This window comes from Pseudophryne corroboree, chromosome 7 (assembly GCF_028390025.1).
Source record: "Pseudophryne corroboree isolate aPseCor3 chromosome 7, aPseCor3.hap2, whole genome shotgun sequence".
In the NCBI taxonomy this organism is placed as follows: Eukaryota; Metazoa; Chordata; class Amphibia; order Anura; family Myobatrachidae; genus Pseudophryne; species Pseudophryne corroboree.
In genome coordinates, this window is record NC_086450.1 from 318,012,514 (window position 1) to 318,031,912 (window position 19,399).

The 19,399-nt window shown below is 44.7% G+C and overlaps 1 protein-coding gene across 6 annotated transcripts in view; it reads left to right on the top strand.

Annotated features, from left to right (window-relative positions):
* Positions 1–19,399, top strand: part of CLEC16A (C-type lectin domain containing 16A) — a 954,241-nt gene that overhangs the window by 512,743 nt on the left and 422,099 nt on the right. For all 6 annotated transcript variants that reach the window (XM_063934295.1, XM_063934294.1, XM_063934290.1 and 3 more), the window contains exon 18: positions 18,765–18,885. In XM_063934295.1, coding sequence (XP_063790365.1) covers positions 18,765–18,885 — 121 coding nt within the window. The remainder of the gene's footprint in view (positions 1–18,764; positions 18,886–19,399) is intronic.

The window sequence follows — 19,399 nt, forward strand, 5'->3', positions numbered from 1 at the left end:
CTGTTGGCCCTGGCCTGGGCCAGGCGCGTGTCAGAATTGGCGGCTTTATCCTGTAAAAGCCCTTATCTGATTTTCCATTCGGACAGGGCGGAATTGAGGACTCGTCCTCAGTTTCTCCCTAAGGTGGTTTCAGCATTTTACCTGAACCAACCTATTGTGGTGCCTGCGGCTACTAGGGACTTGGAGGACTCCAAGTTGCTAGACGTTGTCAGGGCCCTGAAAATATATGTTCCAGGACGGCTGGAGTCAGAAAATCTGACTCGCTGTTTATCCTGTATGCACCCAACAAGCTGGGTGCTCCTGCTTCTAAGCAGACTATTGCTCGTTGGATTTGTAGTACAATTCAGCTTGCACATTCTGTGGCAGGCCTGCCACAGCCAAAAATCTATAAATGCCCACTCCACAAGGAAGATGGGCTCATCTTGGGCGGTTGCCCGAGGGGTCTCGGCTTTACAACTTTGCCAAGCAGCTACTTGGTCAGGAGCAAATACGTTTGTAAAATTCTACAAAATTGATACCCTGACTGAGGAGGACCTGGAGTTCTCTCATTTGGTGCTGCAGAGTCATCCGCACTCTCCCGCCCGTTTGGGAGCTTTGGTATAATCCCCATGGTCCTTACGGAGTCCCCAGCATCCACTTAGGACGTTAGAGAAAATAAGAATTTACTTACCGATAATTCTATTTCTCATAGTCCGTAGTGGATGCTGGGCGCCCATCCCAAGTGCGGATTGTCTGCAATACTGGTACATAGTTATTGTTACCAAAAAATCGGGTTATTGTTGTAGTGAGCCATCTTTTCTAGAGGCTCCTCTGTTATCATGCTGTTAACTGGGTTTAGATCACGAGTTGTACGGTGTGATTGGTGTGGCTGGTATGAGTCTTACCCGGGATTCAAGATCCTTCCTTATTGTGTACGCTCGTCCGGGCACAGTATCCTAACTGAGGCTTGGAGGAGGGTCATAGGGGGAGGAGCCAGTGCACACCAGGTAGTTCTAAAGCTTTACTTTTGTGCCCAGTCTCCTGCGGAGCCGCTATTCCCCATGGTCCTTACGGAGTCCCCAGCATCCACTACGGACTACGAGAAATAGAATTATCGGTAAGTAAATTCTTATTTTTTTAAATGAAGATTTCATACATCTACCCCCTTTGCCACGTTGTTGGAATGTAGTAACCGTTGTTGTGACACTGTACACCTGTGTCAGAGATGCATAGGAGAAAGTTAGGGGGGATGATAGAGAGACAATGGGAGAGGAAGAAGGAGAGGTGTGGAGAAAGTGGAGTTCAAGAGCAGATAGAGGGGTGGAGAGGAGATCAAGTGGAGAGGGTAGGAGGGGAGATGAAGTAGGGGGTGAGAAAAAGGGGTTTTTAAGTTGTTTGTTGTCAAGTCCATTTGAAATCTACTGTAGCTGATAAAATGTATAGAATCCCTGCTGCTTACTAAATGTAAATGCCATTGTATAAATGATTTATTTATGATGGTGAACAGTAAAGTGCAATATATGCTCACCCTTAAGAACATACAATCCTGGGGCGACACCATTTCTTTACCTGTGCATGTACATTGTATGCATGTTGGGGTGAAGAATTGTCACATCAATTAAAATAAGTGAATACTGTACGTTAATCCAGTGATTGCTTTCAGTTCTGCTACAGTAGTTCTCAAATTGGTTTCCTGGCTGCACAATCCTCTTAGAAACATTAGAATTTGATGGCAGGCAAGAACCACTTGTCCTGTCTAGTCTACCCGTGTAAACGCACACACACACTAGGGTTCATTTTTGTAGGGAGCCAATTAACCTACCAGTATATTTTTGCAGTGTGGGAGGAAACCAGAGTACCCACAGGAAACCCACACAAGCACAGGGAGAATATACAAACTCCACACAGTTAGGGCTGTGGTTGGAATTTAACCCATGACCTCAGTGCTGTGAGGCAGCAATGCTAACCATTACACCATCCGTACTTAATAGGATTCACCATCAAATCATTACCTTTTTCATATAATTCCAAAGAACATGCACTATTATATATGAATGGCTTTGTTATTGCTTTATTTGTAGTATGATTTATAAACTTTATGAATGTCGATCAGGAGGTTGACATTCACAATCTCAACGTTGACAGAATAATGACATTGTGACTGTCGACAGGCGACATGTCGAGCATGTGGCTCCCTGTTCGGGAAGTAAGTATACCTTATCCTAAGCCTAAATGTGCAATCATTGAAAAATTACCTGTCAACATTCTATTGTCAGTATTGTGAATGGTGACATTCTGAATATATAACTATTGCAGTACATACTGCACATTTATTTAAAGGAAGCTTTCCAGGGAGAGAGTACATAAGAACATGCTGTATTAATTACACTGTCACAAGCAACCCACAGCAACCCTATTGTATTTTGAGTTTCTCTGACGTCCTAGTGGATGCTGGGTACTCCGTAAGGACCATGGGGAATAGACGGGCTCTGCAGGAGACTGGGCACTCTTAAAAGAAAGATTAGATACTATATCTGGTGTGCACTGGCTCCTCCCTCTATGCCCCTCCTCCAGACCTAAGTTAGAATCTGTGCCCGGCCAGAGCTGGATGCACCTAGTGGGCTCTCCTGAGCTTACTAGAAAAGAAAGTATTTGTTAGGTTTTTTATTTTCAGTGAGATCTGCTGGCAACAGACTCACTGCTACGAGGGACTGTGGGGAGAGAAGCAAACCTACCTGCTTGCAGCTAGCTTGTGCTTCTAAGGCTACTGGACACCATTAGCTCCAGAGGGATCGAACACAGGGCCCGACCTCGATCGTCCGTTCCCGGAGCCGCGCCGCCGTCCCCCTTTCAGAGCCAGAAGACGGAAGAACCAGAAGAAAATCGGCGGCTGAAGACTCCCACAGCACACCACACGCTCCGGTCACTGGTGGGTGCAGGGCGCTGGGGGGGGGGGGGGGGGCGCGCCCTAGGCTGCAATAAGTATACCTTTTGGCACAAAAAGCACATAATACAGTGTATAACACTGTATATGTGCTAAAACCCCCGCCATTAACATTATAAAAAGCGGGAGAAGCCCGCCGCTGAAGGGGCGGGGCTATCTCCCTCAGCACACTGGCGCCATTTTCTCTTCACAGCTCCGCTTGAAGGACGCTCCCCAGGCTCTCCCCTGCAGTATACACTACAAGAAGGGTAAAAAAGAGAGGGGGGCACATAAATTTAGGCGCAAAAGGTGATATAAGCAGCTATTGGGGGAAAATTCACTTTGTCTTAGTGTAAATCCCTCTGTTATATAGCGCTCTGGTGTGTGCTGGCATACTCTCTCTCTGTCTCCCCAAAGGACTTGGTGGGGTCCTGTCCTCAGTCAGAGCATTCCCTGTGTGTGCGGTGTGTCGGTACGGCTGTGTCGACATGTTTGATGAGGACGCTTACGTGGAGGCGGAGCAGGTGCCGATAAGTGTGATGGCGGGGCCGAAACCAGAGTGGATGGATATGTGGAAGGTATTAACCGACAGTGTCAACTCCTTGCATAAAAGGTTCGATGACGTGACAGCTTTGGGACAGCCGGCATCTCAGCCCGCGCCTGCCCAGGCGTCTCAGAGGCCATCAGGGGCTCAAAAACGCCCGCTACCTCAGATGGCAGACACAGATGTCGACACGGAGTCTGACTCCAGTGTAGACGAGGATGAGACAAATGTACAGTCCACAAGGGCCATCCGATGCATGATTACGGCAATGAAAAATGTGTTGCACATTTCTGACATTAACCCGGTTACCACAAAAAAGGGTATTATGTTTGGGGAGTAAAAGCAGCCAGTGACTTTTCCCCCATCTGATGAGTTAAATGAATTGTGTGAAGAAGCGTGGTGTTCCCCAGATAAGAAATTAGGGATTTCTAAGAGGTTACTAATGGCGTACCCTTTCCCGCCAACGGACAGGTTACGTTGGGAAACATCCCCTAGGGTGGACAAGGCGCTCACACGCTTATCAAAAAAGGTGGCACTGCCGTCTCAGGATACGGCTGCCTTAAAGGAGCCTGCAGATAGAAAGCAGGAGGCTATCCTGAAGTCTGTGTATACACACTCAGGTACTATACTGAGACCTGCAATTGCTTCAGCATGGATGTGTAGTGCTGCAGCTGCTTGGTCTGATACCCTGTCAGATAACATTGATTCCCTTGACAGGGATACTATTTTGCTAACCATAGAGCATATTAAAGACGTCGTCTTATATATGAGGGATGCACAGAGGGACATTTGCCGGCTGGCATTTAGAATTAATGCAATGTCCATTTCTGCCAGGAGAGTATTATGGACTCGGCAGTGGACAGGTGATGCTGATTCTAAAAGGCACATGGAGGTTTTGCCTTATAAGGGTGAGGAATTGTTTGGGGACGGTCTCTCGGACCTCGTATCCACAGCAACAGCTGGGAAGTCGACTTTTTTACCTCAGGTTCCCTCACAGCCTAAGAAAGCACCGTATTATCAAGTACAGTCCTTTCGGCCTCAGAAAGGCAAGCGGGTCAGAGGCGCGTCCTTTCTGCCCAGAGGCAGGGGTAGAGGGAAAAAGCTGCACCAGACAGCCAGTTCCCAGGAACAAAAATCCTCCCCTGCTTCCACTAAGTCCACCGCATGACGCTGGGGCTCCACATGTGGAGCCAGGTGCGGTGGGGGCGCGTCTCCGTAACTTCAGCGACCAGTGGGTTCGCTCACAGGTGGATCCCTGGGTTCTACAAGTGGTATCTCAGGGATACAAGCTGGAGTTCGAGGCGTCTCCCCCTCGCCGTTACCTCAAGTCAGCCTTGCCAGCTGCTCCCAAGGAAAGGGAGGTAGTACTGGCGGCAATTCACAAGCTATACCTTCAGCAGGTGATAATCAAAGTTCCCCTCCTTCAACAGGGAAGGGGTTACTATTCCACAATGTTTGTGGTACCGAAACCAGACGGTTCGGTGAGACCCATTCTAAATTTGAAATCCTTGAACACTTATATAAGGAAGTTCAAGTTCAAAATGGTATCGCTCAGGGCGGTTATTGCAAGCCTGGAAGAGGGGGATTTTATGGTGTCACTGGACATCAAGGATGCTTACCTACATGTCCCCATTTACCCACCTCACCAGGAGTACCTCAGGTTTGTGGTACAGGACTGTCATTACCAATTCCAGACGTTGCCGTTTGGTCTGTCCACGGCACCGAGGGTATTTACCAAGGTAATGGCCGAAATGATGATACTCCTTCGAATGAAGGGAGTTATAATTATCCCGTACTTGGACGATCTCCTTATAAAGGCAAGGTCCAAGGAGCAGTTGTTAGTCGGAGTAGCACTATCTCGGGATGTGCTACAACAGCACGGCTGGATTCTGAATATCCCAAAGTCGCAGCTGATTCCTACGACGCGTCTGCTGTTCTTGGGCATGATTCTGGACACAGAACAGAAGAAGGTGTTTCTCCCGGAGGAGAAGTCCCAGGAATTATCATCTCTGGTCAGGGACCTCCTGAAACCAAAACAGGTGTCGGTGCATCACTGCACGCGAGTCCTGGGAAAGATGGTAGCTTCTTACGAAGCAATTCCCTTCGGCGGGTTCCATGCAAGGATCTTTCAGTGGGATCTGTTAGACAAGTGGTCCGGATCGCATCTTCAGAAGCATCGGTTGATCACCCTGTCCCCGAGGGCCAGGGTGTCTCTGCTGTGGTGGCTGCAGAGTGCTCATCTTCTCGAGGGCCGCAGATTCGGCATTCAGGACTGGGTCCTGGTGACCACGGATGCAAGCCTCCGAGGTTGGGGGGCAGTCACTCAGGGAAGAAACTTCCAAGGACAATGGTCGAGTCAGGAGACTTCCCTACACATAAATATTCTGGAACTAAGGGCCATTTACAATGCCCTGAGTCAAGCAGAACCCCTGCTTCAAAACCAACCGGTGCTGATTCAGTCAGACAACATCACGGCGGTCGCCCATGTAAACCGACAGGGCGGCACAAGAAGCAGGATGGCGATGGCAGAAGCCACAAGGATTCTTCGATGGGCGGAGAATCACGTGCTAGCACTGTCAGCAGTGTTCATTCCGGGAGTGGACAACTGGGAATCAGACTTCCTCAGCAGGCACGACCTCCACCCGGGAGAGTGGGGACTTCATCCAGAAGTCTTCAAGCTGATTGTAAATCGTTGGGAAAGGCCGCAGGTGGACATGATGGCGTCCCGCCTCAACAAAAAGCTAAAAAGATATTGCGCCAGGTCAAGGGACCCTCAGGCGATAGCTGTGGACGCTCTAGTGACTTCGTGGGTGTACCAGTCGGTTTATGTGTTCCCTCCTCTTCCTCTCATACCAAAGGTACTGAGGATAATAAGAAAGAGAGGAGTAAGAACTATACTCATCGTTCCGGATTGGCCAAGAAGAACTTGGTACCCGGAACTACAAGAAATGATCTCAGAGGACCCTTGGCCTCTGCCGCTCCGACAGGACCTGCTACAGCAGGGGCCCTGTCTGTTCCAAGACTTGCTGCGTTTGACGGCATGGCGGTTGAACGCCGGATCCTAATGGAAAAGGGCATTCCAGATGAAGTCATTCCTACGCTGATTAAAGCTAGGAAGGATGTGATAGCAAAACATTATCACCGCATATGGCGAAAATATGTTGCTTGGTGTAAGGCCAGGAAGGCCCCAACAGAGGAATTTCAGCTGGGTCGATTTCTGCACTTCCTACAGTCAGGAGTGACTATGGGCCTAAAATTGGGATCCATTAAAGTCCAGATTTCGGCCCTGTCTATTTTCTTTCAAAAAGAACTGGCTTCACTGCCTGAAGTTCAGACGTTTGTTAAGGGAGTGCTGCATATTCAGCCCCCTTTTGTGCCTCCAGTGGCACCTTGGGATCTCAACGTTGTGTTGGATTTCCTAAAATCACATTGGTTTGAGCCACTTCAGACCGTGGAGTTGAAGTATCTCACGTGGAAGGTAGTCATGCTGTTGGCCTTGGCCTCAGCTAGGCGTGTGTCAGAATTGGCGGCTTTGTCCTGTAAAAGCCCATATCTGATTTTCCATATGGACAGGGCAGAATTGAGGACTCGTCCCCAATTTCTCCCAAAGGAGGTATCATTTGAACCAACCTATTGTGGTGCCTGCGTCTACTCGGGACTTGGAGGATTCCAAATTGCTGGACGTAGTCCGGGCCCTGAAAATCTATGTTTCCAGGATGGCTAGAGTCAGAAAAACTGACTCACTGTTTATCCTACATGCACCCAACAAGCTGGGTGCTCCTGCTTCGAAGCAGACTATTGCTCGCTGGATCTGTAGCACGATTCAACTTGCACATTCTGCGGCTGGACTGCCGCATCCTAAATCAGTAAAAGCCCATTCCACGAGGAAGGTGGGCTTTTCTTGGGCGGCTGCCCGAGGGGTCTCGGCTTTACAACTTTGCCGAGCTGCTACTTGGTCGGGATCAAACACTTTTGCAAAATTCTACAAGTTTGATACCCTGGCTGAGGAGGACCTTGAGTTTGCTCATTCGGTGCTGCAGAGTCATCCGCACTCTCCCGCCCGTTTGGGAGCTTTGGTATAATCCCCATGGTCCTTACGGAGTCCCCAGCATCCACTAGGACGTCAGTGAAAATAAGAATTTACTCACCGGTAATTCTATTTCTCGTAGTCCGTAGTGGATGCTGGGAGCCCGTCCCAAGTGCGGACTTTGTGCAATACATGTATATAGTTATTGCTTAACTATAGGGTTATTGTTATGAGCCATCTGTTGAATGAGGCTCAGTTGTTGTTCATACTGTTAACTGGGTATAGTTATCACAAGTTGTACGGTGTGATTGGTGTGGCTGGTATGAGTCTTACCCTGGATTCCAAATCCTTTCCTAGTAATGTCAGCTCTTCCGGGCACAGTTTCCCTAACTGAGGTCTGGAGGAGGGGCATAGAGGGAGGAGCCAGTGCACACCAGATATAGTACCTAATCTTTCTTTTAAGAGTGCCCAGTCTCCTGCGGAGCCCGTCTATTCCCCATGGTCCTTACGGAGTACCCAGCATCCACTACGGACTACGAGAAATAGAATTACCGGTGAGTAAATTCTAATTTTCTTTTAAAAAGCATAATGCATGAAACACTGTATAGTGAAGCTATTAAATGGAAACTCGTAGAGCAAGTTCTGTTTAAACACGGTTTACAGAGAATTCAATGTTAAATGTGATTTTCAGTTTCTTAGCAGTGGGATTCTGCGAACGTCTCATACACGCACAGGGTTACTTACATATCTGCAGCCTGAACAGTGATTCAATGCACTAAATACTTGGAAAGCAACCATTGTCCTTTGCTTTGATCTGTTGTTAATTGACTTTAAATAAATGGATTATGATATCTTGTGCTACAATGGTTAGAGGGTTTTAATATGAAACCGATGTTTAAAGATTTAAAGCAAAAAAGATTGGGCTAAGCCTTATGGCTTGTTTTGTTGTAAGGTCACCGTCTATTGCACCCTTTCCTGGTTACACAGATGTGGTGTCTGTTACTATATTTCCTGTGACACTGCTTTTTTGAAATGGAAAGTCTATAGAACTTTATTTTTGGAAAGGAGAGCCCCAAGGGTCCCCTGCAAAAACCCAAATTATTTGATAGAGGCACCATTCTCATTGTCGGTACTTTAGTGTAAATCGGCACAGACAGTAATTGTTAGCGCAGCTTGTCCAATCTGTTGACATCTGCTGCAATGTATATTACAGATCAGCCTGTGGGGAACATGGCACGCCAGGTACAGGCACACAGCTTTTCAAGCCAAATATGGGAGAACTGGGAAAATTATTTTTCGTCTGTTTACAGATGTGTCCTCTACACTGTTGTTACAGCTGCACCAAAAATGCCTCCTTGCTGTGCCAGGTCCCATGCAACTTCAACTTTTGTTGTGCTACTTTTTCTTACAATTGTTTTGTTGCATTACATTAAGAAACACATCTTCATAAGGACTTCTGCTTCCGGCTGCATGCTGATTGCAGCTTGAAAACGTTGCCCCGCTCCAACACCCGCTCACCCGCTACTACACAGCCGATTCCGGCCGCACGCAACGACCGCTGCCCAGCACTACACCCGCTCATCCCGGATGGGGAAATACCTGGCTCCGGGCGCCTCACAGAAGCCGCAGCTGCCTCGCAAGGAGAAGCGCCGCGCTGACCCCAGCATGGCGCCGGACGTGTCCTCGGCCCCGTCCACGCCAGCCTCAAAGAAAGTGGCTGTGCCCCAGGAGCTCACAGACCTTCCTCAGGTACGCCGCAATCCGGACACTCCTGCCACATATGGTGATATTGTGGACGCCATTAAATCCACTATGTCACCCTTATTATCCAAGGCTATTGCTGACATCTCGCAGTAGCTGCAGCACCTCACTACCGGAGTCTCAGACTCTGAAAACCGCATAGGAGCACTATGTCATGATATGCACCTAGCTCAATGTGACATTGTTAAGTTACAAAAGGAAAATTACCAGTTATGGAACAAACTGGATGACGCTGTAAATCGTTCCCATCTTAATAATATCAGAGTGGTGGGTCTCCCTGAAACTATAAAAGGCCCAGCATTGGCATCTTTTGTTTCTATTACCCTACCCAAACTATTAGGCATTGAAGATGAATGTAAAGACCTAGTGTTGGAAAGGGTTCATCGTGTTGGCCCGCCCCCCAGACCTAATGACTCACGCCCTAGGGTCACATTGTTTAGATGTTTAAGCTATCTTCACAAAGTGTCGTTCTGGAGAGCTTCCCGTAATATTCAGAATCTCATGTGGGAAGGGAAACGACTGCAGCTTTTCCAGGACTTTTCTGTGGAACTATCCCGTGTACGCAAGTACTTTTCCCCTATTTGCTCGAAGCTGGTTGCCATGAACCGAAGATTCCCTCTCATTTACCCAGCCAAGCTAAGGATCTTCGTGAACGACACCCACTATGACTTCACGAGCCCTGAAGATGCACAAGCCTTCCTATCTGACGAACGCGAAGATCCCTCTGCTGATATTACTGGCTCTCCTGATTGAACTCCCACCACCCTGCCTGCTAACTTCCTACTTCTCTCCACCGTCAGGATCCTCTCCTCCTCAGTTATTATGTAGCGCATTCTGATTTATTCCTATAGTTGTACTAGTCTGCCCCATCATATATGACTGCTCCCTTTCCTCTGATATATATTTCCTCTCCTTGGATTCTATTGATCCTATATGCTATTGTTTCTCATACATCGGTCTCCTACTAATGTTTTATAATTTAGGGTTATTTACGTTTCTCAGCTTTGGTATTTTGGTCTATTACGTTTGCTCTTTCCTACAGGGTCCCGAGGCATCTGTCATGCCCCGGTACTTACCGTTGTTTACTGCTAACCCTATATACGGGGTAAGCATACAGTTATATATGTTATTACGTTTGCGGATTGTCACTCTTGTCCTTTGGACTACTAGCACGTTGACCGTGCTGCCATTGTGTTTTTCTGTATTCCCCATGTCTTGTCTATGTATGTCTCCCTCCCCTTTTTCCCCCTCATATTCTCTCTCACCCAGGTTCACCACTGTGTCGCTACGACAAGGTCATGTCCTACTGGATGGAATGAATCCACACCCTGACACCTATGACTGAATTGAAGATAGGATCCTTCAATGTTGGTGGCATACACTCCCGGCTAAACGGCGTAAGGTTTTGTTATACTTGCACTTCCAAGAAACACATCTTCCAAACTAATTAAGGGCATGGAGACGATGGAATACAAGGAAAGGCTTGAAAGACTAGGCATGTTTACATTGGAAAAGCGGAGACTAAGAGGGGATATGATCAACATCTACAAATATATAAGGGGACAATACACAGAGCTTGCGCGGGACCTGTTTTTGGTTAGATCAACACAGAGGACTCGTGGACACTCGCTCAGGTTAGAGGAGAGGAGATTCCGCACAATACGGCGTAAATGCTTTTTCACGGTAAGGACAATACGTGTTTGGAATTCCCTGCCTGAGGGAGTTGTAATGGCGGAATCTGTCAACACCTTTAAGAATGGGTTAGATAAATTCCTAATGGATAAGGATATCCAGGGGTATGGTGCATAGTCATGCATTATAGTTACTATAAATAGGGATAAAATGCAACGGCTGACAGCAGCATCAGTCAGAAATTTTAGTCAAATCATCATGCATAGGACACCACAAATAGGTTGAACTCGATGGACAATTGTCTTTTTTCAACCTCAGATACTATGTTACTATGTTCTACCCCCAGAGATTTTAAAATTGAAAATGCTTAAATGAAAACTTCTGGCCTCCGCCCCCTACAACTCCAAATCCAGAGGAGTTATATTTTTAGTCTCCAAATCATTATCCACTTACTCTGACCCCGATGGCAGGATTTTGATTGTTTCTTTTTCTTTATTTAATGTGACTTGCACACTTTGCTCAATTTATGCACCTAATGTCTATTCTAGATCTTTCCTCCAGAAGCTTATTAAACTACTCTCTACCCCTATTATTCTCTGTGGTGATTTTAATTTGACTGCTCACCCCACTCTTGACAGATCTTCTACACGCAGGGTACATGTGACGCGCCCTTCCTTGGGGATTCCCTCCCTGTTAAAAACTCTCCAATTAGTGGATATATGGAGAGCTCTACACCCCACACAAAGGGAATACACTTACCTTTCTGCAGCACATCATTCTCTATCTCGTATAGATTTCAGCTTTGCCTCTTGCTCCCTTTTCCCCCTAGTCCAGGATGCAAATATTCACCCTATCTTGCTTTCTGATCATGCACTCATCACATTTTCATTCTACACAAAAAAAGAATTGTCCCCATATAGATTGTGGAGGTTCCCATCATATTTCACTAGTTCCCCAAAGTTTAAAGATCACTTAGATACAGCATGGAATGATTTTCACTTACATAATAAGGCTACCTTAGCTATGGATCCCTCTCTCTATTGGATGACCGCTAAATCTGTGCTGCGAGGGGCTATTTTGGACTTTGAAGCCTCCCTGCGAAAGCAACACTCCCACTCGTACACCACTCTGCAAGATTCCCTGAGAGATGCCTATGCATCTTATATCCGATCACCCTCTACTGCTAACCGCTCTAAATACCTAACTGCAAAAACGCTTCTTGAGGAATTACTTCAAACCATGTCTGATGAGATGAGATTCTCCTCTCATTATCATTTTCACAAATTCGGTAATAAAACAAGTAAATTGCTTACCAATATCCTCAATGGCACTAGACCACCGATGACTGTTAACCCTCTTACATTACAGGACGGATCCTACACCACTTCAACTGCACAAATTTCACAGGTTATGACTGCCTTCTATACTGTACTTATATCTACTCCCCCCTAATCCCACTCCTACCACCCCTCCTATGACCTCGCCTATAATGGACGCGTGTAAACTGGAAAATATTTGGACACAATTTACCTATCCACATTTACCAACGGAATTCTCAGACTCCCTCACGGCTCCTATCTCCGCAGCCGAAATAACTAAAGTCATCAAGTCACTTAAACCTGCCAGGGCTCCTGGTCCTGATGGATTCTCAGGGGATTTTTATAGATTATTCCTTGACAAACTTGCCCCGATCCTTGAGTTGGTCTATAATTATATTTTGATCAATCTATCCCCACATATTTCAATTCTGCTATTATCAAAGTGATTCCAAAACTCTAATCCTGGGTCTTATCGTCCCATCTCGTTATTGAACTGCGACTATAAAATCCTAACTAAGATTTTGGCAGACCGTCTTAACCCCCTCCTTCCCTATATAATCCATCAGGACCAGACAGGTTTTATTAAGGGCAGACACTCAGTACGCAATGTACATAAGGTCCTGGCAGCCACCCAAGAATTATATTCTGAGACATCTCTTGACTCCCCTAATCTTATCCTGACAATTGTCGCCGAAAAGACTTTCGACCTTGTCCACTGGCCGCATTTATTTGCCACCATGTCCAAATTCAAAATCCCTGACCAATACATATCTTTCATTCAAACTCTATATACTAACTCCTCTTCACAAATCGCCTGCAATGGTTATTTATCCCCTCCCTTCCCAATCCGAAAAGGCACACGGCAAGGTTGTCCTCTTTCCCTCCTGCTCTTTGCCATTGCCCTTGAACCCCTCACACTTGCTCTTCGTTCATCTACTGATTTTACTGGTATCCCCACGCGAATTCGGAATTGAGATTAGCTCTTTACGCTGATGACATGTTACTTTTTGTGTCCAATCCCTTAATCTCTATCCCGGTGATCATAGATATAATATCCTCTTTAGGACCCACTTCTGGCTACAAGATCAATGTCAACAAATCTGAAATCCTCCCTATCACCCCTTTATCACCTTTTCTGGCCACACACCCCACTTTAACACAGTTTACGATACAACCCTCCCATATCAAATATCTGGGTATTGTTATCACCCGAGACCACCTCAAGCTTTATAAGGCAAATTTTACACCCTTACTCTACAAAATTAAAACGCAATTAAACTCCTGGACTAAACTTCCCCTCTCTCTCCTTGGTAGAGTGGCCGTACTCAAAAGTATTATTTTGAAGAAAAAAAAATTGTCTCCAAATGATACCTTCTCCCCTACCAAAGGCGGATATACAACTTTTAAATTCAATTATGTCTTTGTTTCTCTAGTCCGGTAAGAAACCCAGGATGTGTATCTCTAAGCTGACCCGTCCTAACAGACAGGGTGGCTTGGGCGTCCCGGATTTCTCCTTCTATCACTTGTCAATTCATTTTAGATACATTTCAGATTGGCTATTAAATAAATCTACATATTCAGACCGCTCTCTAGACAATTCTATTTTCTCCCCATTCTCACTGAGTGCTCTGCTACATACCCCTTTGTGCCTTCTCCCCCCCGCCCCCCCCCCCCCCATATTCTAAATCACATTCTATTTAGAGGGACCTATGACGCATGGGTGCACATAAACAAAATCTTGAATAGGGATCATACGATAACTCCATACATCCCTCTCTGGGGTAACCCTAATTTCTCCCCCTCGCTTCTCAACACTTCCTTCTTACACTGGCGCACAAAAGGATTAGATCTCGCCACCAAATTATTTGACCCTGGTGGGCTTTCATTGTCTTTCACCATATTACGGAAGACCTATGACATCCCACACTCCAATTTCTTCATTTATCTCCAGGCCCGACATTACATTAACTCCATTAAAACCTCTATTCTATCACTTTCTCCCCCAGACCCTTTACTCCCACTATTTCTAATTTTACACACCAGGGCATATAAGACATCCTTTCTAAATAAGTTACTCCATGACTCCTCTGAAAATTTTTTGTTTTCTTCTCTTTTATCTTCTTGGACTTCAGATATCCTGGATGTTACTACTGCTCAATCCTTATTCAGTCACTATCATACTACCATGAAGATTCTCCAATCAGCATACCTACAAGAAGTCCACTTCAGGACGTTATACCGAATCTATATTGCCCTGGCTCAGAGGAAAGATATGCATTCCTCGGAGACGGGTGAATGTTGCAAATGTAAAATGTCAAACGCTAAATTTTTCCACTGCTTCTGGTCATGCTCAAAAATACTCAAATTCTGGAGGAAAGTTCTAGCTTTCATCAACAACCTGCTTTCTACATCGTTAGTTATAGATCCCCTCGCATGCCTTTGCATAAATTTTAGGAACTGGAATCTACCAGCCGATACATTTTCTATTATCCCCCTACTCACAATAATCCTGACCATGTTCAAAAAATTGATTTTAACACATTGGACGGAAAAAACAGCTCCGACTGTGTACGAACTGAAGAATAGATTGCTACAACTACTCCTTTTTGACAGACGCTCACTGGCATTGGACCCCTCTCTCTCATATGATAAATTTGTCTTAAAATGGAAATACTATCTACACACCCTTGATCTAGCACAACAGCCCAACCTTTTCTCTACCTCCCCCATCTGATCAAGGTTTATATCCCCTTTTACTTACTCTCTCTTTATGTTTTTTCTTTTAATCATTGTTATGATGTATATAAATATGTGTTTATCTTTACCATTGCAATGTACCGTCCTTGGGAACTATTATCACTATACCCAACTTTTTCAAAGATTAATAATACTTGATATCACATAACCGTGATTATTCTACTTTCATGTAACCTTGTTTATTTACTGTTAAGCTAGTTACTAGGCTCATGTTTCCTATCTCGATAATTTCCCTCAGTAAATGTATCTCTCTAGCTGTATAGCTTGTCTACTCGACATTACTGTATAATATCAGGTGACCCAATCACGCTCTTCCTCCTTTGTATTCCCCCCCCCCTCCTGTCTTGTCATTGTAAGTCTCCCCCCCCCTCCCCCCCAAATAGTTTAAATGTTTCACCTGTTGTGATTCTAGTTGATCTTTGATCTACCACTTTTTGATCATAGTTTTACCCTAATCTTTGCTGCAAGACTTGGTGAATACGTCTGTATTTCCTCTGTTATTTAATATGTTTTTTTTGTTGCTGTCGATGCTCTATATTTGAAATGTACAAAACGATTTCAATAAAAATGATTAAACCAAAACATCTTCATAAGACTGCACTGATTGATATGTGACACTTCTATATCCGTGTGCGACTTAGTTTGAATCTGTGTATGAAAACATACGATGCAGTGGCTGCTGCTTTATCTCACACCGAATTCCGTTGTGCTTCCTACACAGATGTACTTGTGAGAGTCCAGATTTGTAGTAATTTACACTAGTTTTACCCATATACAATAGTGAGGTGACATGTATTTTTGTCTCAAAGTAAAATGCTTGGATTAATTTAGTGGGTTTTTGCTACAGTATATTGTCTTGAGAAAACAAATATACATGTACACTTGAGGCCGGATTTAGTTAGTTTCAGATTCCCTTAACGGAATCCTAAATATTCATCAGAGGCTTTAGTTTACTGGAAAACATTTGCTTAATAGACCTTTTTCACTTGTAATTAAAGAAAAAGCAACCATTTGAAACCTTTTAAAAGATCCAAATACTTTGCTTATGGCCACTATCATCCTTCTCTACTGTCATCTTATTGCCACTTTTTGGGAGGGTTCAGGATGATTTCACCACTTTTCAATTACACCTGTCAGAGGTAAAACCGGGCAGACCTAACGCGTGACATCCATGTTAAGCTTTTTCTTATTGAATCGCAAGGACCACGGGAAAGTGCATGCTAAAAATAGCCAGCTCAGTGCGCGGTAATATCTCTGCTTAATGCAGCCCCTAGGATGCAAATACATGATGATGATGACAACTATCACCAGCACTAGTGTTGACATTGCAAATGGCATTAAAGGGAAAGTGTACCTTTTTGCAGATGACACAAAGGTATGCAACAGGGTAGACTGACCAGGAGAGGTAAAACAAATGAATGATGATCTAGGTAGGCTCTGATCTAGGTAGGCTAGAGGAATGGTCAAGAGTGTGGCAATTACAGTTTAATGCCCAAAAATGCAAAATCATGCACTTGGGTCTCAAAAATCCAAAGGCTAAGTATAATGGCTCTATAATGGAAACTACTGAAGAGGAAAGGGATCTAGGAGTCACTACTGTATTTCAGGTGACTTGAAGCAGGTAAGCAATGAGGAAGGCTAGACAGATGCTTGGTTGCATAGGGAGAGGAATCAGCAGCAGAAAGAAAGAAGTAATAATGCCACTGTATATAGGTCATTGGTATGGGCTAGTCTAGAATACTGTGTTCAGTTCTGGAGGCCATATCTTCAGAAGGTTATTAGTACATTAGAGACTGCACAAAGAAGGGCAACTAAAATGGTGCATGGCCTACATCACAAAACATACCTAGAAAGACTAAAATATCTCAGTAAGTATAGTTTGGAGCAGAGAAGGGAAAGGAGGGACATGATAGAAACACTCAAATATATCAAGGGTTTTAGCAAAGTCCAGAAAGGAAACCTTCTTCAAATGAAGAGAATCAATAGGACACGAGTACATGCACTGAGACTGGAAGCCGGTAGGTACAAGGGAAATTTGAGGAAAAATTACGACACAAAAAGGGTAGTAGACAAGTGGAATAGCCTCCCATCAGAGGTGGTAGAGGTGAAGACAGTAGAGCAATTTAAACATACATGGGATAGACATAAGGATATCCTTACAAAGAAATAAAGATCAAATAAGGTTTAAGGTAAAAAGGGGCAGACTAGATGGGCCAAGTGGTTCTTATCTGCCATCAAATTCTACATTTCTATGTTAAGTGAATTGCTTGTGATTGGCTGATTGTGCTGATAAATGCTTACTTTGTTGCTTGTGATTATTTTTCTTTTCATACACCAGATTGAGAGTTGCATTTATTGTACTAAAGCTTTACTGGAGCCTAATATTGAACACTATACATGTTAAAACATGGGTGTAGTGCAACTTTCTATTTTCTTTTTTCAGATATCTTTTTCCTTTTGTTTTTCCTCCACCTGTATGTTATACTTCTGCTAATTGCAGACCTTGCCCCCCAGATGGCTACCTTAAATCGTTCTTTCTTGGGCGGGCTGAACAACATAAGGATCTATTCATGCAGTGCATTTCTTATTACACATGTTTCTGTCACCCGTATATGTCTTATCTCCTTGTATGGCTTATCCCGCACATTGTGACCTTTGTAGTATGTCCAATATGGCTGCCTTGCCTTGTACATCCATGAGTTGGATGAAAAATACTTGGAACGGATTCTCATGTTAGGGCTCTGCCTCTACCGTTAGTACACTGCAATTAACCTATTATGTGTAATCTCTTATAGTCATTGCCAGTGCCGTAGCTAGACATTTTGTCGCTGTGTGCAAGAAACAGCATCGGCGCCCCCCCCCCCCCCCCCAACACCATATACAAAACAGGGCCAATGCGCGTCGTAGGCGCGTACAAAAATATAGGCACATGGCTTCAGGGAAAGGGGCATGGCCACAGAGCTACATTTTACATATTGCGGCAAGCAGAGCTCCCTTTTACACAGCACGGCAGGTAGAGTCCCCCTTTTACACAGCACGGCAGGTAGAGTCCCATAAACACTATACACTATCGCGTAGGAACCTGCCAATATCTGCCTGTTCAGAACGATATTGTGTAGTGTGTACAGACAATATATCGCATGATGCACACTACCACACGTCTGCGACGTCACCTATCAGACCTGTATACAGGTCGAATGGGCGATATCGCAGACGAGGGTCATGCAGTCGAATGCATCATGGCCGCCACTGTCGCGCCCAACATCAGCAAGTGTGTAAGCAATTGCCAATGCCAGTACCCATCGTGGACGACATCGCATCATTTGCGATGTCCTCCTAATGTGTAATAGCTTATGTCTTTGGGGGATTTCAGTTAACTGCAAGCCCTGTCGTGGGTCCATTAAGTGCGAGTCTGTGGGAGAGATCAGTCCATGGGGTAGGGGGCAAGTTGCGGTGCCGTTGTTGGCATTTCTATGCTTTTTCAGCTGCAACTCACCCCCCTTGTGGCTAATAGATTTCCACCGCTTTTTTCATTGTTTCCAGGGAATTATCTGAGATCTATAGTTTTATGTGGATTTATGACTCCTATTAGTAGTTAATACAGCACTAATACTTAGCGACTTGGATTTCCAGGCACATAATATAACTGTAGATCATTTGTCTCTGCGGAACATATTACCTGGTAATAGTACTTCTTTTTTTTTTATCTTGTTGCTAAAAAAAAATAAAAAAATCTGTCAATTGCAAATTTAAAAAATTAATTATTTGAGCAATTTGTAAAAAAAAACCAAAACAAACAAAACATTTCTTCTTTATTTCCAGGCAATTAGAGTATTCTTTATGTTAAGATCACTGTCACTACAGCTGCGGAAAGAGCCAGAGACGCAGCTACCTTTGACCCGAGAAGAGGACCTCATAAAGACAGATGATGTTCTCGACCTCAGTGAGTGCCATGATCTTTACTAGAACACTTTGAGATGCTGTGACCATTAACAATCAATGTGGAGCTTTCAGGTTTTTTATTAGGATATTCAGTCATAAGAAATCAATTGGAGGAGGGAGAATAGTATTTCATTTAACATACTGTTATCCTGTGTTCCTAAGAAATATATCCTTATTTATTGTCAATTTTAAAGCAATAGCTGACTGTAACACAGGCAGCATTTCCGCCACCCTTCCTTAAATCAGATACTGCAAGAACAGACTTGTGCAATCAATGTTTTGCTAAGTTATAGTGTTATGTGTCATGTCATGTACAGTGCTACCTGAGCTTTACTTCGTGCACTTCTTTTCCACCCCATCCTTCCAGCACTTGTCAACAGCTTGCGCCTCTTCATCCTTCTCCCTCTGCTACTTAGTACTTATTAGCATCCATATCCACCCATCTTTCTCCCTGTGCGACTCAGCACTTCTTATCCCACTGCTACCCAGCACTTGACAACAGCTTGCGCCTCTTC